The 24123-nt window shown below is 40.9% G+C and overlaps 4 protein-coding genes across 7 annotated transcripts; all 4 read left to right on the forward strand.

Moving 5' to 3' along the window:
* Positions 1-3353: 3353 nt before the first annotated feature.
* On the forward strand, positions 3354-5845 carry yju2 (YJU2 splicing factor homolog). The gene is made up of 8 exons (XM_028395390.1): positions 3354-3497; positions 3745-3845; positions 4180-4324; positions 4429-4563; positions 4644-4825; positions 4938-5082; positions 5231-5393; positions 5509-5845. Exons 1-8 carry the CDS (start codon positions 3474-3476, stop codon positions 5628-5630), a joined length of 1017 nt encoding a protein of 338 aa, XP_028251191.1. The 5' UTR covers positions 3354-3473; the 3' UTR covers positions 5631-5845.
* A 539-nt stretch (positions 5846-6384) lies between these two features.
* LOC114428137 (SH2 domain-containing adapter protein F-like) lies at positions 6385-11013 on the forward strand. The gene is made up of 8 exons (XM_028396485.1): positions 6385-6561; positions 7115-7361; positions 7451-7552; positions 7648-7804; positions 7955-8218; positions 8310-8481; positions 9128-9247; positions 10002-11013. The coding sequence occupies exons 2-8, from the start codon at positions 7119-7121 to the stop codon at positions 10186-10188; spliced, it is 1245 nt and encodes a 414-aa protein (XP_028252286.1). The 5' UTR covers positions 6385-6561; positions 7115-7118; the 3' UTR covers positions 10189-11013.
* Positions 11014-12334: 1321 nt separating this feature from the next.
* spmap2 (sperm microtubule associated protein 2) lies at positions 12335-14301 on the forward strand. Its single transcript, XM_028396007.1, has 6 exons — positions 12335-12396; positions 12495-12556; positions 12631-12688; positions 13227-13353; positions 13567-13726; positions 13815-14301. The coding sequence occupies exons 1-6, from the start codon at positions 12335-12337 to the stop codon at positions 14054-14056; spliced, it is 711 nt and encodes a 236-aa protein (XP_028251808.1). The 3' UTR covers positions 14057-14301.
* Positions 14302-14538: 237 nt separating this feature from the next.
* On the forward strand, positions 14539-23602 carry LOC114428068 (interleukin-6 receptor subunit beta). Of its 4 annotated transcripts, none has more exons than XM_028396392.1 (15): positions 14539-14630; positions 15396-15503; positions 16048-16207; positions 17018-17181; positions 17272-17441; positions 17685-17850; positions 17975-18057; positions 18373-18604; positions 19387-19572; positions 19664-19768; positions 20333-20524; positions 21204-21335; positions 21418-21514; positions 21606-21687; positions 22383-23602. In XM_028396392.1, exons 2-15 carry the CDS (start codon positions 15440-15442, stop codon positions 23040-23042), a joined length of 2493 nt encoding a protein of 830 aa, XP_028252193.1. In that variant the 5' UTR covers positions 14539-14630; positions 15396-15439; the 3' UTR covers positions 23043-23602. The 4 variants fall into 4 exon arrangements, with proteins under 4 accessions (XP_028252193.1, XP_028252195.1, XP_028252196.1 ...); XM_028396394.1 differs by having other exon boundaries at positions 20333-20479; XM_028396395.1 differs by having other exon boundaries at positions 21418-21507; positions 22383-22519.
* The last annotated feature ends 521 nt before the right edge of the window (positions 23603-24123 follow it).

Consider the following 24123-nt stretch of genomic DNA (forward strand, 5'->3'; position numbering starts at 1 on the left):
TGCTCATTACCTTTGTATCTTCACCAGGAAGGGACCTGAACGAGGAAATTTCAAATGGTTAAAGGTGGATTTACTATTTGTCAGAGAAATCTAGGAGCTGGATGGAAATCAAATTCCCTTTCTTGACACATTTTGTCTTACAGACTAATCTGTGGCCCTTTGTGTGTGAAGTCTGTTCAGAACTTGTATATCTGACTCACTAATGAGTCATTTGGATGTGTCAGAATCAGAGCGAAAACTCGACACATGCATAAAAGCTCCATTGAATAGAACGTGGGTCTCAATCAAAATAAGTTAAAATAGACAAGTACTCTCATTTCTAGCTGGATCTTTGGCTTCTATTCTTCTAACCTTGTAGAGTTGCTGCTGTTCAATAAAGCTGACATCAACCCCAGGTTAACCCATGCTGACACCAATCTGTAATCAAGATCCAATTTCCTTTTGTAGTGATAACCTTAACCACCTCCTCCACCTCTCATTAGAGGCATATGTGCACGTTTGAGTTTACACACCAAACTGTCTCAGAGACCCCACATCACTGAGAAATCCCATCAGAGAGGTCATTCGTCCATCATGCAGGTCATGATTGCTTCCAGTGACTGCCATAGAAGGCAGTGGCCAGTACATAAATACGACTCATGACTCATTCTAAAAGAGTTAATGCAAAGAAAAAACTTTGTTGTGAATGTGTAACAATGATATAGAAAAATAAATTATAAAAGCATTTCCTGAAGAAAATGCAAGTTTGATTGCTGCAGCTAAAGCATTTCTTTGAACGCTGATGTGAACGATTGCTCTGAATTGCTGGAGAATCTCAATCTGAATTTAATTTAATCAACACTTATTCCTGGCAGACAGGTCACAACATATGATCAGGAGCCATTTACAGAACCAGACCCTGCCTTTATAGGCTATTAGTGTCCAGACATCATGGCCTCATCTCAGACACAAGACGCAGATGTTACCAGGTACTTTGAGCTGAATCCATTCCAAGGTTCACATAAACTACCTTCTTGGATCTTGAAAGGTGTCTTCTCTTCTTCACGCCTTCGCCGCCAGTCAAATTCGTCAAATTTGTAAAATGAAATATCACTTCAAATTCATCAAAGACTAAATATAAGACCTATTCTCTAAAACAGAACAGATGCATGACTTCAAAGGAGGGGCCGACATGGCAGCTTTTAATATCTACAGAAATGTGAAGCACCACAGAAAATCTGGTCAAGCAGATGATTAAATTAACCTTAAACTTCCTGATGCAGAGCGATAATATTTAAAGTGCAAGAAAAGCCATTTTAAGTTTTGTTTAATTTAATGAATCAGAATATGTAGCCCCGGTTTTTAAAATCAGTGTGTGCATGCAGCTCTGCATGTTTGTGTAAACCAAACACAAGAGTGCAAGCCTGAAGCAGAGATGCATTATTTTAAAAGAAATTCTCAAAACATTACTTGCATCCATCACTAGCTGGATTTAGACATTTTTTAAAGTGCCAAAACCTACATCACATCATTTATTTTAAATTAAAAATAAATTTAAATTGGGGCTTTCTTCTAACCAGAGCAGCTGCTGCAGCCGTCTTGTTGTAGAAGCTGCTCTGGTTAGAAGAAAGCCCCAAGTAGAATTTTAATTTAAAATAAATTATTTTAATTTAAAATATAATTTTAAATTAAAATAATAATATAATATAATATAATATAATATAATATAATATAATATAATATAATATAATATAATATAATATAATATAATATAATATAATATAATATAATAAAACCTGTCACACTTGTGTGACAGGTTAATTTTGCCTTACTCTTTAACATTAAACTTCAAACATTGCCTAAATTTATATTATTTATTTATTTAGATGATCATGAAATAGAACACTGCATTGTGGAAATGAGAACTTGTAAACCAAAAAGAACAAACCTGGGGATGAACATGTAAAGGTGTAGCTGTGTAGCTAAGTGAGGCTTCAAAACGTTTTAACAACCTATTTGCACAGTTAGCTCTATTTGATACACATACTGGACGTCTAAAGGGTGTTATCTGTCAGCTTTAAAGTTGAATTATTAAATGTTTATGTCACGTCCACAGCTCGTCTAGGGCGGTTTGGGAGGATGTGCACTAAAGCAATGGATTATTTTAAATAATTAAGGTGAAAATAAAACCACTGGCAGGTGGAACTCACAGGTATTTATGTTTTTACTCACAGTTGTGGCGCAATACAAAAAAACAGGTTTTCAAACAAAAACTCACAACCAAGAAAATAAATAAATAATAAAAAAATAAAATATAATAAATAAATAATAAAAATAATAATAAAATAAAAAATAATAAAATAAGACTACAAAAGTTGTGAAAAGAAAATCAAGCAGGAACCCTGCTGGGGAATTAACATTGGGAAAAGAGCAGTCTAAGGAGAACACAAAACTATTCAACTCAAGGGATTATCACAACTATACAACAAACTAAAAACTACTCTAACAGAGCGAAAACACACACAAGGCACAAACAAACTGAAAACTACTCCAAAGAGCGACCCACTCAACACAATAGAAGACAGCACAGCTCGGCTAAGTTTAACACAGTTTCCACAGAATGAACCTTATTCTTTTCACACAGTTCTATTTCGTATAGGCTTCGCTCTTTAAGGCTATCGCTAGTGGGTTCATCCCTTCACGCGCATGCGCGGCACTGAAAGATTTAGTCACCGCCCACCTACTACGTGAGCCTCACCTCGGTCTCACCTCGAGTATAAATTGGACTGAGACCGGACAATCGGCATCGACAGCTAACTCCAACAAATCTAAAGCTGTCACCACACAAAACGCGTATTCTGACAGCGACAGCAATGAAAGTGGATGAGAAGAAGCGGATTCTGTGACTGACACACAATTGTATAAATGGAGCAAAATGAAACATAATGATATAGACCATTAGATGAAGAAATGTGTGTTGGCAAGCAGTTATTTGCAGGAATTTTAATGCAAAGTTTGTTTCAAATAAAAATTATTTTTCTAATTTTGTGAAAATATCAGCTGTATATTTTATTGTTTATTATAAAGCTGTGTAACTCTGACTGATATATTTGAATGTTTTTGTGATGCTCAACTGCAATATGCAAATGCTGTGGGAAGGGCTGCGTGGAGGTGAAATGTCCTTTGAAGTATCGGTCACCTGACACCCAGCCTGAAAAAATACGACTAACACAATATATGGCTCCTACAATACTGAACTAGGGAAAAATATTTTATTCTGAGTTGAAAGATACATGTGTCATCTGTCTAGGTGTTGTTATTGTAGATACCCCGTTTCTCCACGTGGGAGCAGTGGAGCACTTCGAAAAGCGGAAGTTGTGAGGGGATTGACCCGGAAGTTTTAGGTGCAGCCGATTAGCAGTGCTGTAAATTAGCTTGATAGCGATTTCTACCAACATTTCCTTCTCAGTGTCGTAGTTCCAGCAAAAACAACAATGTCTGAAAGAAAAGTATTGAATGTAAGTATGTGAATGTAAACAATGTGTTTCTTTGTCTGTATTTAGCTACGGTGTATAAACTAGAAACATATTAGGCTAACGTTAGCTGTGTAGCTAAGTGAGGCTTTAATACGTTTTAACAACCTATTTGCACAGAGTTAACTCTATTTAATACACATACTGGACGTCTAAAGCGTGCTATCTGTCAGCTTTAAAGTTGAATTATTAAATGTTTATACTTCTGTTTTCGAACATTTTCTCTGTACAGAAATACTATCCGCCGGATTTCGATCCGTCTAAAATCCCCAAGCTCAAACTACCCAAAGACCGCCAGTATGTGGTCAGATTGATGGCTCCATTCAATATGAGGTATGTATCTCCCACTCATGTGCGTTTTTTTACTGAGCAGGTGTGGCAAAGGGTTCTGTTTTGTTAAATAAAGTCATGTCTTTACACAACAAACATATATAAGGTGCGAGAAGGCAGACAATGACATTTACTATGTTATATATACAGTAAATAAGATACAATAGCTGGCACTATAGTTATTCTAAAGAAAGAGGAGAATCCTTTAGTTTTCCTATCCTGTTGGATAACATGACTCTTATTTCAGTTTTCAGGAATTGAGTTCCAACAGGCTTTTTAGACAACATTATAACAGATGTAATTAGCATCATTGCATTGACTCTTTGCTTATTTGCAGGTGTAAAACATGTGGTGAGTACATCTACAAAGGAAAGAAGTTCAATGCACGCAAAGAGACTGTTCAGAATCAGTTGTACTTGGGACTGCCAATCTTCCGTTTCTACATCAAATGCACTCGGTGTCTTGCTGAGATTACATTTAAGGTGAGAGTGAGATGTTCCTTATTTAACATTTGCTAATGTGCAAAAGTTTCCTGTGTGGTACAATATTTTCAGTTGTTTCTTATACCTAAATATCTGGATCACAGACTGACCCAGAGAACACAGACTATGCCATGGAGCACGGTGCAACACGCAATTTCCAGGCTGAGAAACTTATTGAGGAAGAGGAAAAGAGAGTCCAGCAGGAGAGGGAAGACGAGGAACTGAACAACCCTATGAAGGTTAGTGTTTCAAATGTATTCACTTTTTTTAACACTAATCTACACTGGGATTGACAAATAGTTGACCAATCCTTGACCAGGTGTTGGAGAACCGTACAAAGGATTCCAAGATGGAGATGGAGGTTCTGGAGAATCTCCAGGAACTGAAGGAGCTGAACCAGAGGCAGGCTCAGGTAGACTTTGAGGGAATGATCGACCAGTACAGAGAGCTGGAGAAGAGAGAGAAAGAGAGAGAGATAGAAGAGGATGAGCGTGAAGCAAAGTGAGTGAGGAAGGTTCACACAAAAACTGTATGTTTATAAATGTACATGTAATTATATAAATTATTCTGCACAATTATGTTGCTCTGACTTTTTTTCTGGTGTGTTTCACAGAGAGATGTTGGACCGTGCCCTTGTAAAAAGACTCAGAGACTCTGACTCTGACTCAGAAAATGAAGAGGAGAGCAGCAGCACACAGCCAAATAAGGCCACCACAGACAAACCAACAGATATCCTCACTGCTGACAAAGCACTTGAGGCATGTACAACCACACAGAGAACTTTAGGCATTGGTAGCTTGTTATTTCAAGCTTTTTGGCCTTAATAAATATTTAACAGACACATTAAAGCTTTTTATCTGAAAAAGACACTAATAGTTGCTGCTGTTTTGTGCTCTGTTTCCACAGGGAGCCTCAGGTGCAGGAGTGAAGAGAGCTAAGGTGGAGAGCTGGGAGAAGAGTGTCGGAAAGCTGGGTGCTAGAGGAGGACTAGGCTCCCTGGTCGTGCGAAAGAAACCAGGGGTGGCTCTCGGCAAATCTAGTACAGTGACGACTCCCACTTCACAAACGGGTAACACATCTCTCTTCAGTTAATAACCTTATGAGGTCTATTATTCAAGTCGATCAACACTTATGCCTGGTTTGCTGTTGTTTGAAAGCCTGTCATTGTGTGTTTTGTTGTACAGATCCAAAGGCATCGACAGCTGACCCCTCCAACACATCTAAACCTGTCACCACACAAAACACGTCATCGTCTCTCAGTCTGCTGGGGGTGTATTCAGACAGCGACAGCAATGAAAGTGAATGAGAAGAAGCTGACTGAGTGACTGACACACAACTGTATAAATGGAGCAAAATGAAACATAATAATATAGACCATTAGATGAAGATATGTGTGTTGGCAAGCAGTTATTAGCAGGAATTTTACTGCAAAGTTTGTTTCAAATAAAAATGGTTGTTTCTAATTTTGTGAAAATATCACCTGTATATTTTAGTGTTTATTAAAAAGCTGTGTAACTCTGACTGATATATTTTTATGTTTTTTGTGATGCTCAACTGCAATATTCCCTGAGTGTACATCTGCATCAGAGAAACAAGAATCTGTTGATTTATACAAACCAATTTAAGTACAATATTTACAAAATGTTACTGTTTTTACTTTTTACATTTTTTTTTTACATTATGCATTGAAGGGAAATATTTCACCTTTTTTAATCAGAATTATCTGATAGTCATGGTTAAATCCTATATGTATAAACACTATTTTTACAAAAAGAAGCAGTCATGCATTTTAAATATACCTGAATTTTATAATTTTATAATGTCAGATAATCAGTATATATGTAACTATGTGTACTATGAGAATGTCGTCCAGCTTAATGACTGTATCTCGGCCTACTGGGTATTATAATAATATGCAACAATGTCACTGAATTATATTAAAAGTGATTTTGGAGGACAAAGGGATTTAATCTGTGGATTTGGCAGCGTAACGTCACAGGTTTTAGTGTCGACCCACTAAAAATATCCCTCCGCACTCCCCTTTAAGGCAGTCCGTTGTGCCAGCACCGAGTGTGTTGTGTCGGAGACTCCACAGTCTCGTCTGACCCGCTTGGCACAAAAAGCGGATTTCATGAATGTCTGTTTTATTTTTAGTCCGGACTACGCTGATACGAAGTGCCGGATGGTAACTAGAAAGACATAACTGGAACGGGGAACCGTCAATGAGCAGAAAGAGGGTGAGCTTGTAGAAGTAACGTTAGCAGTTTGCGTTAATAGGACGCTTCGGTGTTAGCCACGATCCAGCTAACTTAGCTAACTTTACTTGGACACATTTATGAAGCTTGTTTATACGTTAACTGTTAGCTTTTCTTTTTCTTTTTGTTACATTTAATTCAATAAGACTAGTCTACTACTCATCTTGGTAGTGATAATAACGAGTAAATGCTACCCTTTGATTCAGTACAATGGTACAATGATTGATTAATACGCTTTTATTTACCCTTTAATGCTAACTAGCTTTTGTCAGTCGTTCCTGAGATTTGCACAGTTAGCTGGCTAACTAGCTAACTGTATGCTGTTATAAATGTGTATTAATATCGCAGAACCTGTTGAGTACGCTTAACTATACAATAGCTGTCATACAATCACTTACAAACAATGATGAAGTGTTATTACATGATAAGATGCTCGTTTTAAGATAGCATACTTAGCACCAGACACTGCCTGAATAAAACTGTCTTATCTGTGATCTCAACATGGAGGGTCCTGAATCACTGTGTCCATCCACAGATCCATGGCAAAGTGGCTGAAGGACTACCTTAACTTTGGCAGCAGGCGTGATCCTCCACAGCCCCCAAGGCCAGATTACAGTGAGAGTGAAATTTTGAGGGCCTACAGAGCTCAGAAGGAGCTGGACTTTGAGGACCCGTACCAACACTCTAAGGAGCACCAGAATGGTGGATTCAACTCCTGTAGTGCTACAGTGAGCCTTCCCTCTTTCCCTGCCTTTGGTTCAGTGCTGCCTAATGGAGTAGAGGTATGATATGCGCATGCTTACACCCATCATTTATAATCCTTAATGGTTCAGTTGCAACCTAATGTTTTGTGTGCATGTGTTCTGTTCAGGTCAAGGTTGTCTCTCCAAAACACAGACTAATTAAAGTGGACTCTCAGGAGTTTGGTCGTTGTAAAATCCCTTTGAGTCCTGTGACTGTTCAAGAAGAGCCTGTAAGCAGTGTTTTTGTCCCGTGCTTCACTTTTAAACATTTCTCTCCCTCAATTTTTATTTTCTATTATTATTTTTAATTTATAATCCTGTCCAGGTCGTTCCCTCTGCCCCAGCAGCATCAGACGCTGACACAGACTACTCTGATCCATTTGATGCGCGTCCGGACCCAAGACCAAACTGGGAACCCAAATCTGTACCCACAGACCGCTGCAGCTATATGGAACCATTTGAGGCCCAGCGGATAATTTCAGGTTAATTATATCCTAAATCTGTATCTGGTTAAAATTATATGAATGGTCAATTAGTAGCATGTTGGGTATGTAAGCAACCAGCAATGTGTTTGTTTGTTTATACAGATGGGCAGGCTTAGTCATTGTTTACTCTTTTCATGTACTTTGCAGAACTTCAGCACAGCAAGATGACTCACAGGTCGGGGAGCGGAGATGGTGGCCAGTTATACGATAACCCATATGAGGAGAAAACACGTCCACACCATAGAGCTATTCAACCAGCACAACAGCAGCAGCAGCCTCAGATGGCTGATGGAGGGCTTGGCCTGATAGACAGCAGGGAGAGCAGGCTGCCTCAGGATGATGAGAGGCCAGCTGATGAATACGACCAGCCCTGGGAGTGGAAGAAGGACAACATCTCAAAAGCTCTGGCAGGTAAAATCCATTAACTTGTTGCATACACCTTTCTACTAAATCTGTCTCTGATCATTTTTAAACCTCACATTTTTCCTCGTTCTGGCCATAGTTCAGTTTGAAGGGGCAGAAAGGGAGCGCACACGAGCTCAGTCTGAACAGAGCAGGCTAACTAAGACTGTCACTACATCTACCGCATCAGACTCGACTCTTCGTCTTGTTGGTGACACTCCTTCTCTCCTGGGAGAAAGAGTGGATCCATGTCTGCCTCTGGAGAATCAAGTGTAAGTGGATATGCAAAATGTTTTAAAATATTTTTCCTGTTCTATTAAAAGGAGTTAGGGTCTCTTTGGCAGTGCCTCATTTTGTTTAAGTTCCAGATCTGGGACAAAATGTATTGTTGTCAGCTGCCCGGCAAGTTATGGAGCTCTTTGACTCCTCATAGAAGCTGAAATTAAAGGCTGCTTTTTTTGAAAAGAAAACGGTCCATGGTTTCACATGGTGCACTGTGCTGAATGGCATCTTGCAAATATCAGCTTCTGTGCACCACCCAGCCTGTTTGGATCAGAAATGTGTTCAGTGATTCAAAAGTCAAGCAACAGGCTTTGATGCCTTGCAGAGACACCATGACTTGATGTCTTTCTTGCAGCAACAGAGCTCTATCAAAGTGCGGTTGATTTAATTAGGGATTGCTCATACTTCTCATGTCTGCACATGTATTAATTTGTCAAACAGTCAGCTTCCAAAGCTTCCCAAGGGTAACCAGTGGGGGAAAAAAACGAGACGCATATTTGCCAGAAAAGACAGGGTTGCTTCAGCTACAAACATTCACACCAAGGATCTCACACACACAACATTCAAAAACCTTATTACATAATGTGAAAATATTTACATCTGTATATTTGCTGTCATCCTCCCGGCTGCCTGCAGATGGTACCATGGAGCCTTGAGCCGCTCAGACGCAGAGAAACTGCTCACTCTGTGCAAGGAGAGCTCTTACCTGGTGAGGAACAGCCAGACCTGCCGGAATGACTACTCCCTCTCCCTCAGGTAGACATACTCTTTGTCCCTCTCTGTAGCACCGTTTTGTTCTGGTCTCACCTGTCTCAATCTTTACTAATAAGCTCTACTGAATCAAAAACATTTTCAAATATCACTGCACACTGCAGTGTCTTAAAGGGGAGTAGGTCCCTAGTGTACTTCACTGTACTGTGCTGATTCCAAAATTGTCTGATCCAGTTTTTCCCTTATTTGGGTATTGTTGCCTGTGGGTAGTGAGAGAGGCTTGTCAGATTTAAGCCTTTGGGCTGCTCTTAATTCCTCTTCTGTTCCCACACAGTCATTTGACTTATGCTGCAGTTTTCAACCCCGACACCCCTTTTTTGTCTCTGTGAGTGTTGATGTCTGCCTTCACCATGAAAGCAGGTGTTTTGAAGTAGGCCCTGTGCATGCTGGGGATATCTACTATTTGGAGAAGTGGTTGCTGTTAACTGGCACAGAATCACACTCACAGGCTGTGTGCTCATGTCCACTGACTGCAACTCATGCAGTACCCCCAAACAATTTTGCTACCAACTCAGGAAATGTTGGACATGCAGCACTGAGGGGACTTTATGTGTTTTTAACCGCTTTAGGGTTTTTCATTGGGCACAGAAATGTCCCACTTGTTATAATATTAAAAATGCAATCCTGTAAGAGGCTAACTGTGACGTCATGTGTTCTCAGAATACAGCATGTGATTCCTGATACTGTTAGTTTTGTGAATGTTTCAACAATGATACATCTGTCTCTCTCTGGCTGCCAGGAGCTGCAAAGGTTTCATGCACATGAAGTTCACTCAGTCTGCGGATGGCCGCTACGTCCTCGGGGAGAACAGCCCCCCCTTCCTCACCATTCCGGAGGTCATCCACTACTACACTACACACAAACTGCCAATCAGAGGAGCCGAGCACATGTCATTACTGTATCCTGTCATAGTGCAGACTCTCTGACCTTGACACACATATGTTTCTCCTGGTGCTACTGAATACCATATAGACTCACTATTTACCTATTTCTACCTTACTGCTTCATGCTTTTTCCACTGCCATTCTACCTTGAACTGCTTACAAGAGATTGGACTGCTTTGTGCCATCGTTTTTCCTTTTTTATCTTTTAACATAATCCCAGTATCTACACTGGCAGCTTATAATAAGAGAGCTCAGTGCCTCATGAACCTGTGAAATGGTATCATCACTGAAACCCCTGCATTTTAATGCCATGGACTCATACAAATCAGCCATCATTGGTTATATGATTGGTAGCTGAGTACTTTTAGGTCAAGGAGAGAAAGTCTTGAGACAGTAGAATTTATATAATATTGCATGGAGATGTGTCTCTGTTACTGTCATGCACTGAAAGGATAATAGTGGTGGTAGCTTGTGCCAATAATCTAGTTTAAGGTGAGGATTTGATAGTTGAAAATGCAGTTGCTGTATCTACAAACAACATTGTTATTATCCCGTAAGTGTTAATTACCATATAAACCAAACACTACATATTCAGAGATCGGCAGGGTTAAAAATATTAAAATGAAGCTGTAGCTGTGTGTTCTCAGTTCGTCATGCATCACAGTGACAGAATAATGTCACAGCATGATGACGTGTCACAGCAAAACTCCTTGCAATACTAGTTTATAGACTAACAATTACAGTATTATAAAGGCTTGTGGCTTTGTGGTCATGATTATTACAGAAAAGCTTTGGTAGTTTATTTACTGTGCTGTTTTATAAGATTTTAAATGTTTGTTGAAAATAAAGGTGTTGTCTGTTTTCAAATCGTTTGTGCACTGAATGATTTTTTTTATTGTTGTCTTAATAACTTAAGCTAAGAACTGAACGAGAAAGATTTATCAAGTACAAATTTGAATGTGCATTGGCGTCCTAGACCGCGTCGTGAAGACCACATCCGAAAAGGGGGGGGGGCGCAAGAGAAGAGGCCGCTGGATCAGAAGACCCGCCCGGGGACTAGACCTGGTGGTGGTGGGGAGTTGGAGGGCAGGAGATAGGAGGCCTGAACTGGTGTGAATCTGGTGGGGCTTGGGGTGGAGGAGGGTTGCCAGGTTCGATCAGAAGACGGCTGGAAAAGAGACAAAGACTTTTAAATTTCATGCTAAGCTGTGATTGGTCAGGAGAGGGACAGAAGGCCGCAGCTGATTGGTGAGGGAGGACTAAGTGAGTGGAAGAGAGAGTGGGAGCAGTGGAGTGAGAGATAGAAGAGATTAGGGAAGCTGAGAGGGATAGATGGTGAATGATATGAAACAGAGTTTTCCTGTTTTCCTGATTGAACTTACGCTAAGAGCTACATTTGTAGTTTGTCCTCTGCTCTCTCAACATAGAAAGACCAAAAGGTACACTATTCTAAAAATTTACACCAGTTAAAAGGATGAATAGTCATCCATATATGTCTAAAAATAAAACTTTAATGTGTAGATGATTGCAACTAAGAGGGAGTGCTCACTCTGGCGCTTCTTTTAGAATCCTTTCCACCAATGTAGTTGTGAACAAGGACAGCAGAGACGTTCTCTTGTGTTGCACTGGACATCTTTGGTGAACTGACACCTGATACGATAGCAACGGGCAGGTGTTTGTGTCACCATAGGGACGGACCGACAACAGGTAAATACGGCAACTATTTATTGATTTATTCAGCCATGAGTTGTGATCCATACATAAATTGAATTGTTTGTGCCTCTTGGACAAGAGGTGCAAGAGGTTCAGGAAAGGGACATTTGTGTTATTAGTGATGGCAAATGAGAGAAAAACACAGGGGTCGGGGTTCTTATGTAGGGGGAAGAGGGGGAAGGTGGGGGCCAAGCAGGGAGAGAGTTCAGCTTCCTGTCAGCCTGGTGGATGAAGCCATCTCTCAGTCTGCTGGCCCTGGCCCCGAGGCTTCACAGAGGACTTGGGAGGGAGGGGAGAAGTATGCCAATGATCCTCTCAGCTGCTCTCACTATGCGATGAAGCATCTTCCTGCAGGTGGTGGTGCAGGCTCTGTACCACACAGTGATGCATCTGGACAGGATAAGTAAACTGTCAGTCGGTACCATTGTAGTAACTAAGAACTATTTCTTACTGGTTTTCCAAGTAGCTTGTTTCCATGGCAACCCGGATTCAGCAGCTCTCTCAACCTAAACCCAACCACCTCAGATATCCAGACCGGTAGGCCTCACCAACACCCTGAACCTTCTCTGTCTTTATGTTGTCCTCTCCTTTATCTGAGTGAGCATTTCTCTTTTTTTTGTTTTTCTGTTTTCCAGTCGCTCTGTTTACTGGCTGGATAAGCTGCCACCAACAAGATCAGGATCCACTACTACAGTCGGTGCGTCTCACTTACTTTCCCCTATTTTCCCTTCTCATCACACTAACCCTAATTTCCCCCCTTGTTTTCAACAGAGTTAACCCCTCGCTGGTTGGATTTAAGTAGAAGTAAAAAGATCTACGCTCAAGTCACGTAAGTATAAGAGACTATTGTCACTCAGTTATTATTTTCCGGACTCTAAAGGTACCATGTGGTGTTTTTGACCACTAGTAGCACTATGGAGTGATGATGCTTTCACTGAGGGTTTGTTTGTTTGGGACACCTGAGTTTATTTATCTGATGGTTGTTTGGCCACAGGTTTGAATAGACAAACACTCGTTTGCATTTTTGTTTTTTGCTGTAGAATTCCACCACTATTCCACAACTTCAAAGCAAAATATGCCATTGTATACGGAGGGGTTTAATGGGTTTTTGGTTGAGATGTCTAATAAACAAATGTCTGCGGTTTTTAACGGGTTTATCAACGTGCACATCAACGTCACATACTGACACACCTGTTGATATTAAGGTTATTATTCATCTCACACCTGTCTGTGGTTTGAATGTGGGTGTTTTTTTTATCCATCCTGTCTCCTCCCTTACCCTGTGGCCGTTAACTGTCCTGTCCTCTCTTTTTGTCCCCCTTTCCTTTCTTGTCCTCGTCTTGCTGCTGTTGTCTTTCCTTCTGTAGAGTTTCTCCTATATGGGAGGTGAGTCAGTGGGCTCTCCAGGCCATTCCATCCAGACGGTTGTGCAGTCTGGCTCAGCCTCGGGTCCCTGCAGCTGGCTGGCAGCCAGACCGCCCACTTTTGGCCCCAGTGAGTAACACACCACATCCTGAAAAACTGCTGAGCATGTTGGACATCATGGGGAGGCTGGTAGCTTTCATCACCTTTCACACAATCTTTTAAAGCCAACTGTGTTTGTATTGAGACAGATTTGACTGGGAATAGTTCAAAGATGATTAAAACCTAAATATCGTCTAGGTTGTGGTTGTAATCAAATTTCCCTCATGACCTGAATGTGACTAGTTAAGCAGAGGGACCCAGACAGCGGTTGCCACCTCACGAATTTGTCAGCTTGCCCAACCAAAACAAAGGCAGCTTCCAAAGGGTTCCAGTCACAAATCCAGACCCCTACCCCTGACCCACTTTCCCTCAAAAGCGTCTGCACACATAGAGCTACTTGCCAGTAAGTCTGTTTGTCTGTTGTGGACTTTCAGTTATTGCCTAATTGGTTTCTTTTTTTTTAGAGTGCATTGTTTTGTTTGATTTCCCAGCACCAAAGCATGACCACCCCAGCTTCAAAGAGGGGCGCTCAGCATGCTGGCCTGTGTCCAGTGCAGCTAGGAACTATGCAGCCAGCCAGAGACTTCTTGACCTGTCCAGCCCCAAAGAGAGGAAGGCTCTGTTCGAGGGCTACAACCCATATGTGGTCAGCCGGGCAGCCCGCTCCGCCAGCCCCTCTCCTCGAATCCAGCAACTCTCTTTACCTCTGCCTCGTAAATGCAGCTCAAAATAGAAGGAGTGACGTCTACTGAAGTGTTGATCATTCTCATTTTCCGCACCTCTTGTGGAGCATTTTACATGTGAAATTGTGTGTTGGTGTGGTAACAGAGTGACAACACGACTTGCTTCATAATTAAACCATAAACTAAAACAAACAGCTGGGGAGGTATTCTTAACTACAGCTGAAATTGCTCTGAGACAGCCTGCAGTCCTGCATCCTGTACCAGTCATCCTATTTATTGTTTTAAGCTGCTAACATGAGACAGTGAGTCAGCTTTACTGTGCAACGCTGAAAAACCATTAACACCAGTAGAAAATAAAAAAATTCAGCAATGAATTCCTCACGTGAGATGTCAATAAAGTTTGTGGAGGACATTCACTCACTTCCCTGTTTTACACTTTTATTGTGTAATTGTGCGCAAATTTCTTACGATCCTTCCAGGAACCTCGAACCTCAGCCTTAAAACCGCGAGGTTACTGACACACAGCGGGGCGGTACAGATGTGTTTGTCAAGAGTTGAGAGCTCTCTGAGTTTGCGCAGTCGCTGTGGATGATCTGAGACGTGTGTTGGCCAAGCTCCTCAGCGGTAAGCGGACTTTTGGATTTTACGCGCAAACATCTGGCAGAAAGTTTCAATGACGGCGTTGCTGGCGTTTTATAACTTTAAATCGCTGAAGGAATAGAGTGTTTTAAAAGCTCGTAAGTAAACAAACAAAAAGAATCACGTGTTGATTCAGGGATTGATTCAGTCCAGTGTTATGTTGTTTTGCGTATTATTTAAGGTTCAGCTTATAAAGAATGTGAAGGACAGATTTATTTTATTTTAAGGCTGCTGTACAACAATTCATCATTTGTCCATTACATCTAATGATATTGATGACAACCTGATTGTTCACCTAAATAAATGACATGAATTATAAAAAAAATTATATGTTATAGTTATATATGTTATGCAGTAAAAAGGAAGAGAGAAATTGTCCATTATGTTTTGCAGTTTTTGGAGAGAAATATGTATTTAAGCATGAACATTAATTATTTTTTAATATTACTCATTTATTTACAGTGTTTGTTTGTTTGTGTGTTTTTTGGAATTCTGTGCATAACTGTGCATGTTGCTGTAAGCATTTAGGCTCTGGAAACTTTCTCTAAAAAAACAATAACCTCTGTGTGACCCTTTTGTGTTGTTGCTCCAACACACTGAGTCAGAGTCTTAACTACTTACTGTAAAAACTCACACCTGAAATACATATTGTGTTTTTGTAACCAGACACAGAAAGGAACCGGTCACACAAACGGCTAATTTATGTGACTAAGCAGGAGACGGATTTAAGTCATTCTGAATATTTTACAGAATGGGGGAGCTGCATCGCAGGATGGGAGGATGTGAATGATTGGATGGTGTTAATGGAGCTGAGCCCAGCTGTAGTGTGGACCTGCCTTCTGGCAGCAGGACTCTTAGGTAACATTCAGTATGAGTGTGTTAGCACAGGCGTATGTTAATGTGCAGCACAGCAAAACCTTTAAGCATCTTTCAGCTGTTTTATCACATAAATCGACCGGCCACAGTATTCAAAATAATTATGTAAAGTTTTGTGAAAACTTCACATAGTAAGACCCCAGTCAGAGTTAAACAGATTTTGTGTGATCATTGAACTCACTATGTTAAAACACAATATTGAACACTACACTGTCTCTTCATATTGACTTCACCTGTCGGCGGGTTTCATGTGGAGTCTGTTCAATGCATCATTCTCTTTAAAAAAGACAACAAGGAACCCTGTATAATTATGTTCATCAATGATGCATGCCAAGCTGAACGATGTCTAGATCTTGTCTCGTCTTGTCTGAGTGTGTGTTGAAACCTCAAGGCAAATACCTGGCGTAGGATATGACAAGATCAATCTTGACAGGATGACATGCTATCTATCTATCAGCTTCTGATGATGATGACATGACATGATTTACCTCTCTGTGCCTTTAACCCTTCTTTTCTCCATCTCCAGTCCTCTCTCCAGTCTCCTCCTGTACAACATGCAGGGCCGTCCCCCGACCCCCACACCTGACTCACTGTGTATTCATGTATCGGGGTAACACCACCTGCTTCTGGGAGCCCGGAGACACACCTGTGACACGCTACACCCTGCACATCCAGAGGAAGTCCTTGTAAGGTTTCCTGAAAAAGAATGCAGAATACAGATGCCTCGTGAATGTTTGCTCTTAAACAATTCTCTGAAGGCCCACTGCATCTTCAGGCTTCACTAGTGGGCCAGAAACACATTTTAATTTTCGTTGCTCTGCAGATGTTACCTCACTTTTAATTTGATGGAAATTTGTGCTACCCATCATCATATAGGCATTTGGCTCATAAGTGTCAAATCATTTATTATTTTTTTGTTAGTGAGACCTGGTTATTAGAGATAGAAAGACAAAGTGTTTTCATTTTCAGTAAAAACACCCTAAGGCCTAGCTGAAAAACATTTCTGCGGAACAGGAAACAGACTGTGTGATATTGTCTTTGATGTACTATTGATATCTGGCATGGCATGCTCAGTTTATTTTTAAAACAGATAAGCTTACCTTCTAATGCATTTCCTCTGAGTTAGACACTTTATGTGTTATTTATACAAAAATGTAACTTCTTAAAATAATGATCCAGTTAAATTGGATTAGTGTGTTCACAAACAACAAACTGGTGTGTTTTTGCATGTTGGTCTGTAGGCTTGTTTGGAATTCACACTGCTTCATGCATGCAAATGTTCGTAATCAGCTTTGAATGTGACATTTGTGTCAGGCTTTGATGGTGGCTTTGATTAGATGGTGAAGTCACGCTGATATTTTTTCCTTGGCGTGTATGAGCACAAGATTATTTGCACACACATTCGTGTGCAAATAGCATCTCTTCCATTTGTAGTTTGGGTAATGACCAACATTACTTTGTGTTGATATATACGATATGTGTATGTGTGTGTGTAGATTTGAGCCTTCTGCAACAAAGAACTTCACCTGCACCACCACTGACACTTACTGCACCATAAAAATTAGCAGCCCAAGGATCGAGTTCTGCATCACCGTCATAGCACACAGCGGAAGCCGTAACATTTCCTCCACAACTCGATGTCAGCCTGGGAGGAGAGAAGGTGAGGCCATCGTGCTTTTCTCCTCCTTGCAGCTGATTGTTTGTCTATTACGCTCTCTCATTATGCCCCCCCAATTGCTTCCTTCCACAGTGATGTTGCCTCCGGTCACTTTGAAAACTGTGGAGCCAGTCAAAGGGAAGCCTCACTGTCTGAATGTAACCTGGAGCAAGACCAGTGTCTTGTCTGACTTTCAGGTGTCTAAGTCTGAAATTGAAGCCGGAAATCTGAATTCCCAAATTGAGGTTACAGCAGTGGGGCAGGTGAGCTGCTTCTACATGAGTATTAATGAGTTTATTCTTACATAACTTTTCTCAAAACTCTGAAAACTTTGCTGCCGACAGACAAAGACACACCAACATCCATTGATCTTTAAAGACAGTCAGGCAGAGTAACACAAAAAACAGGGTCTAAGCAGAGCGGCTTGCTTTGGATTATACACCATGAATAAATAGCATGAACATGAAGTCTCAGTGCACTGTGTTGTATGTCTCTTCCATACACAGCTCGGTGTTCAGGTCTTAAATGTGACAGTGATGGGTTACTGGTTCCGGGCTTGTTTGTTCAGACCTGACACCTCATACATCATCCGGCTTCGCCACCGTTACCTGGGCCCAGAGAGCCCATGGAGCCTGTGGAGCAACACGCTTCAAGGAAGGACAAGCGAGGATGGTGAGACGACATGGAGATGATACTCAGTAGGGCTAAAGTACTAGCATATAGCAATGATGTGCTCTGTAGCTGATACAGAAACACTGTCGTCTAATTATGTGTTTATATTTGTTCGATATGACAGCTCCATCAGCAGCACCAGTATTCTGGAGGCAGGTGAAACAGACTGTGGGGGCTGGATGGAGATTTGTGTCTCTGTTTTGGAAGGTTTGTGTGCGTTAAATTGTATTAGAATCATGTGGAACTGGAATTATATTTTCTTTCACTTTGAGCTTCAGAGTTAATAATGCTGTAATTAGTTTTTAATCACCACCTCCTCACACACAGTCCCTAATTTGTTTTTATGTGTCCCTGAAATGTCTCATTTATTGTGCTGCGGTTTGATTCAGAGTGAGAACAAAACTTAGACCGCTTCAGAAAGAAAACAAACTGTCACAGAGGGACTCACGATTGTCTGATTAAATCTTCCATCATAACACAAAAACTCACTTTGACTCTCTGTTTTATCTTTTCTCGCATCAGCCTTTGCCTCCTCTTCTAGCCAATGGCAGAGTTCTTTTCTACAACGTGACCTGTCAGACTGGACATGCTCAGGTCCTGAGTGATCATGGGAGCTGCAGAGATCTGAGCCATACAAATATGTCCTGTAGCCTGCTTCTCCCTGTTGGACGAAGCTCCTGCTCTCTGACGGCCTCCACCTCTGCAGGGAGCTCACCAAAAGCCCACGTGTGGCTCATTGGAGCCTCTGAAACAGGTAGTGCTTATAGATAAGTAAACCTGGCTGTCATCTGCATAAAGATGGAGGTGATATGTACTGTAATGTGTACTGTTAGAGCTGGCTGATGCAGTGCTTTTGAAATTAAAATCAAAACTAAATTAGTGTGTGTGGATGATAGACGTGGAGAGAATGAAGACAAAAACAAAGCAGTTGTCAGATTGTATCCCATCCCCCACGCCTTTGTGCTACTGAAACAGGTTTTTAATCATAATCACGCCCGTTGATCGCATTGATCAGCCAGGTGTGCAGAGGCAGCTTGTGTCAGGGTTTCTTTTGTCACTTTTCAACATGAATGGCATCAAGGAGAGATGGTTAGAAACAAGGATAACTATTCAAGCTTACAACATAAGCAAAACATGTGGTTCTTTTGAAGTGCGATCGATGCCACATGTTCGTTTAGGTTTTTCCTTTTAAAAAGTCTTGCTTGTCCTTACAAAGTTTCAGCACAAATACACCTGTAGTTAATCTTTATGTATTACACACAGGTTTTACTTTTGTAGCTTCAATGTTAATGAGCTTTGACATGCATGGATAACCTGAGGAAAAAAAACATGTCCGGTAACAGAAACACAGGTGTTCATATTGTACCAGGCAAGGTTGAGTCATCCCATAATGATGTCATAAGGGGGCTGCAAATCTGAATGGTGTGTTCACACATTTTTCCTCCCCCCTCTATAATCTCCTGCTTTCTTCATTATTGCATGACTGTTCAAAAGAATTCCTTCAGATCTATAAATGCGTCTTTCTCACCTCCTCAGAGCCGCCTCCACCGAGCCAACTCACTGCAAGTCCACTGGACGACCACACAATGGAGGTCCAATGGACAGCTCCGGATAATCAGTCACTGGACGGCTGCGTTGTGGAGTGGTCTGCTGTCAGAGAGACAAACAGCATGCTACACTGGGAAAAGCTGAATAGTTCATGCACAAAACTGGTCATCACCGGTAATTCAACACACTGTTTGGAACTGAAATTTGTCAGATATTAACCTCTGTGATAACGTCTGAAGTGTTTCCAATGCTGTCTTTGTTCTAGAGGGACTAAAGGCGATGGAGCGCTATTCTGTTTCTGTCAAATGTCTATATGGTGAACAAGGAGCATCACGAAACAGGACGCTATACATCTATACACGACAAGGAAGTATGTAATCTAGTTTTGGGAAGTGGTAAATCCCACCTATAGATTTCAAATATTGCAACATAAAATGAAAATCATGTTGGCATCATTTCAGTTGAAAAGCACATGTGGTAACAACTAATGTGGCAACAGTTGTAAAATATGGAGAACAGAAACTACACACAGAAATAAGTTGTTAAAAAAACTAGTGATGAGAAGTTGTAAAGTAATATTTTTATTGTAAACAAAGGAATTGTGAAGAAGCAGCTTATACCGCTCAGACAGCTTGATGGAGTGGTGATTGTTTGGTCAGTGTAAAAGTGAATGAATCAATGCATCATCACCTCATCTTCACCACATGCAGCCAAAAGGTGATTTCTGTGTCTGACTTAATGTGCACTGCAGCAACAATTTTATTTATAACTTGCCTCATCTGTGCTGGTGCTGATCACCCTGATGAAAATCAGCAGATGAGACATCATCGGCTCCGCTACATCATGCAAACCCTATCTTACTCTGATCAGATATGAGCTGTTCTCATAACAAGAGGTTCCACAGCATCATTTGCCTTTCTTTCTGTACAAACAGCGCCCTCAGCTGGTCCTAGTGTGAACGTGCAGCATATCTCCGGCAGCAGGGTGGAGATCAGCTGGAGTCTTGTGCCTGTGGAGCTGCGTCACGGCTTCATCCGCAACTACACTCTCCACTGTACAAGCACAAACCGACCAGGAAAGAGTGAGTGGAGCACTGAAGCAACAACTCGACACCTTACAGGGCTTGGTATGAACAGGAGGACAAAATAGCTGTGATGTTTTTTTTCCACCTTTCAGGATAAACGGTGGGGCTTTACCTCAGTCAGTATGAACCACAGACAGATAATAAAACAGTGTCACTGCACTGAACAGGTTCAACTTGCTTAAATTTATTATGTTGCTTCCATGTGTCTATAGAGGAGTCTTTCCTGGCATACTTGCAGGATTAGTTAGCTGCAAGAAGAAAGAAATAATGAGAGAGTAGCTGCAGTTACACACTTGGCACAGAGGCTTCATTCTTTATTCAGAACCAGCAATTATCCCTGACAATCAGACAGGATCAGTCAAGTTTATAACCATTTCTGTGTAACTACAGTGTCTCTGTGTACACTGGGGTGATTTCTATCAATTTGCAGGACCTAACCAAACCGTAAACGTAAACAAAATGTGGCCACATGTAATTCTGTCAGCAAAGTGAATGTTCCCTTCCCTGAAACATCCAGCATCACCTCTTCTAAAAAGGTTATTTAATCTGTCACACAAAATGACCAAAACTTGCTTCTGGCTATTATGGATACAGAGAATTTCACACCATGCATCCTTGAAACCTGAGCGATTCGCCATGAGACGCCTACCTGAGCATTGTTTATTTGTAAATCACTTTAAAACTGTGTGAGTTATTGAATTTCTTTTCCTTGTTTATCCAGCGGTATTTGTGCCCAGCCATGTTCAGCGCTACACACTGCAGAATCTGATGCCCGGTTATTATGACATCTTTATGCAGGCCAACACTGACGCCGGCGCTGGAGTACCTGGGAATCATGCTAATGTTCACATAGGTGAAGACATGACACACAGAGAGTTAAAAAACATGTAATGTTTTTTTGTTTAACCCAGCTTTGTGTATGTGTGTGTGTGAAGGTTCTGATGAAACCTCCATGGTGCTGTATGTCGTCCTTCCACTCTTTCTCACTGTATTTGCACTGGTACTAATGACCTGCCTGGTGAAGAGTAAGACGTAAGATTTATATTGTTTTATAGGCACAAAGCCTGAATCCTGGCTGAAAATTTGTGATTGTAATTTTTTTTAATCATTTTTTGATGTTCAGGGTGCAGCGGAAGTTATTTAAAGACATTCCGGATCCATCCAGCAGCAGCTTGTCCCGCTGGACCCCTAAAACCACTGTGGAGGTAACCCGACTCTGATTAAATGATGTACTGTTTGGGATGCTGAAGCTTGATATAAAGCAGCTTCTTCCTGTGTGTAACCAAACACCAGAATATGATCCAGGATAAATGCACTTAGCAAAGCACTACACATCTCTCAGATTAGTCTGGTGGCTTTGTGGCTAAGTGCGTTGTAGCTAGGACTGTGAAAGTGGAACCTGGTCAGTCTAGAGGAAGTTGAAGCCAGAAATTATCACTTTCAACTTGTACAACAACTCAGAAAAACCAGTATGAACAACCAGGCATTATGCACATGCCACATATCTTCAGATAGACTGTACGGCATATGGCTGATTTAATGATACACTGAATGCTAACAGAACATTATTATTCCTTTCTCTGCTGTTAAGATGTGGAGCATCTTGGATTTTGAGGCCGGTATTGGGTGGAAATATGACATTTGGGGACATTCCAAATGTCAAATCTTGACTTCACACAGTTGATTTTTTGAGTCGTTGCTAGATAAACGCTGCAGAATGATCAAATATTATTAGTTTTAATGACAAGGTCGGGATATCGGGAATTTACCTTAGGTAACCCAAATTAACTGAGTACATTTTATGAATCTGGAAACATTTTCTTTTGTCTATGTGTCATCAGTGATAGCACTCTCTATGCACTCTGGATCTAACATAAAATGTAATATTTCTCTTTTTCAGAGTGTGAAGCCACTCATGGCACCACAGGAGCCTGACATCAAATACTCGGAGGTCATTTTGCTCGGTGAGCAGCTAAACTGCAATCCTGATCATGACGACAGCTATCAGAGCACCTGTAGTCTCCAGGCTTCTTATCAATACTCCCCACTTAGAAGCTCAGAGCACTTCATCAACAGCTCCACCAAAGTCCAGAGCTCCTCCGTCACTGATGTCACCACCTGCTCCTCCATCTACTCCAGCATCCTCTTCCCTAAAACCCTCCACCGTCTCCCTGCACCTTTCCTGCTCCCCTCCTACCAATGGTCCAATGCAACTCCTCACACTGTTTCCAGCATTAATGACATCAAGCGGCAGCTAGGTGGAGCTGGTGAGCCATCTGATTCACATCTGTCCCCGGCAAATGAACAGAATCCTTTCCTGAGGCAGCACCAAGGCTTCAGCAGTGCCTCGGATCCCTCCATCGCACTGCCAAACCTAACAGAGGTCACTTCACCCAAACATTCTCTTACTCAGAGCAGCTTTAATTTACCCTGCAACACTTTGATTCACAGTGGGGTGCTTACAGACAAAATGGGCTTTTCACCTTTTCATCGGCCTGTGTTTGTGGATTTATCTTACTGTCCTGTGGAGTGTGACCCTTACATCTCCTTTGATGTTTAGTCTCATACCAGGAATACGCATGTTTTGTTCAACATATCTGAAATAATGCTAGCATGGCATAAAAAACAGAAAGATTAAAGGTATAATTAAATATTTTTGTCACAATATGTGAAAAGACATTTTTTTTTATTTTACCTATTTTTCTCTGTGAATTTGAGCCATTAAAATGTATTTTGATCCAAAAGATAAGGACTGTAAATAAGAGACACTGCTGCCTGAAGCTCTGTCTCTGAGAATCACTGTTATATTTAGCTGTTTTTTAGTGTGTGTTGCTGTTCCACATTTGACTGCAGGAGAGTTTTACTGACTATTATTTCCCAGGAGCTGCTTCTGAAGTTCATCTTTTTTCGGTCTCTTCCTCATGTTAGCCTTGAAAACTCTCATACCTCAGCATTATACTACTCTTGTAGCTGCTACCCTGAGCCACTGTAGTGTATGTAAGTCTGATTATGTCAGAGCTAAAGTGGTGTTTGGTTTACATTGGAGTAGTTAAATATGCGATTTAATGCATGAACTACAATTTCAACATTAAAAGTGTTTTATGCTTTTGATGATTCAAATAATGCAGGAAATGTTTCAGTTTGTCCAGCAGAGTGCGCTCTAGCGTCCATGTTTAACACTTTCATTATTAGTCAAAATAAATAATATAAAAAAATGAATTTAAGTCAGCATTATGACACCTTTTTCCACAATGAAATTAAACTGAATGAGTTAGTATGGAAAACATATCAGCAAACGTGAAAGTATTCATATTATGTATCTTAATATTCAATATTTGAAATATGCTTCTCTGAATGGAATAACTGAATACTTAAATTGTCACCACAATGTCTAATTGTGTGTTTTACATGTTACATATTGATGCTCAAAGTCTCTGCTAAGCACAGGAGTGAGTTATATGATGAGTGCGGAGCACTTGTTGGTCAGTTTTTTACTTAATTATCGTGAGATTCTATTAGAAAAAAATAACTTTTAATACTTTCCCCCATATTCACGCGTCACAGAGAGTACTTTTATTTCAGTAAAAAGATGTGGATTTTTCTTCCACCACAAACATCGGCTGAGTAAATGCAGGACACCG

Source organism: Parambassis ranga, chromosome 22 (assembly GCF_900634625.1).
Source record: "Parambassis ranga chromosome 22, fParRan2.1, whole genome shotgun sequence".
Classification (NCBI taxonomy): domain Eukaryota; kingdom Metazoa; phylum Chordata; class Actinopteri; family Ambassidae; genus Parambassis; species Parambassis ranga.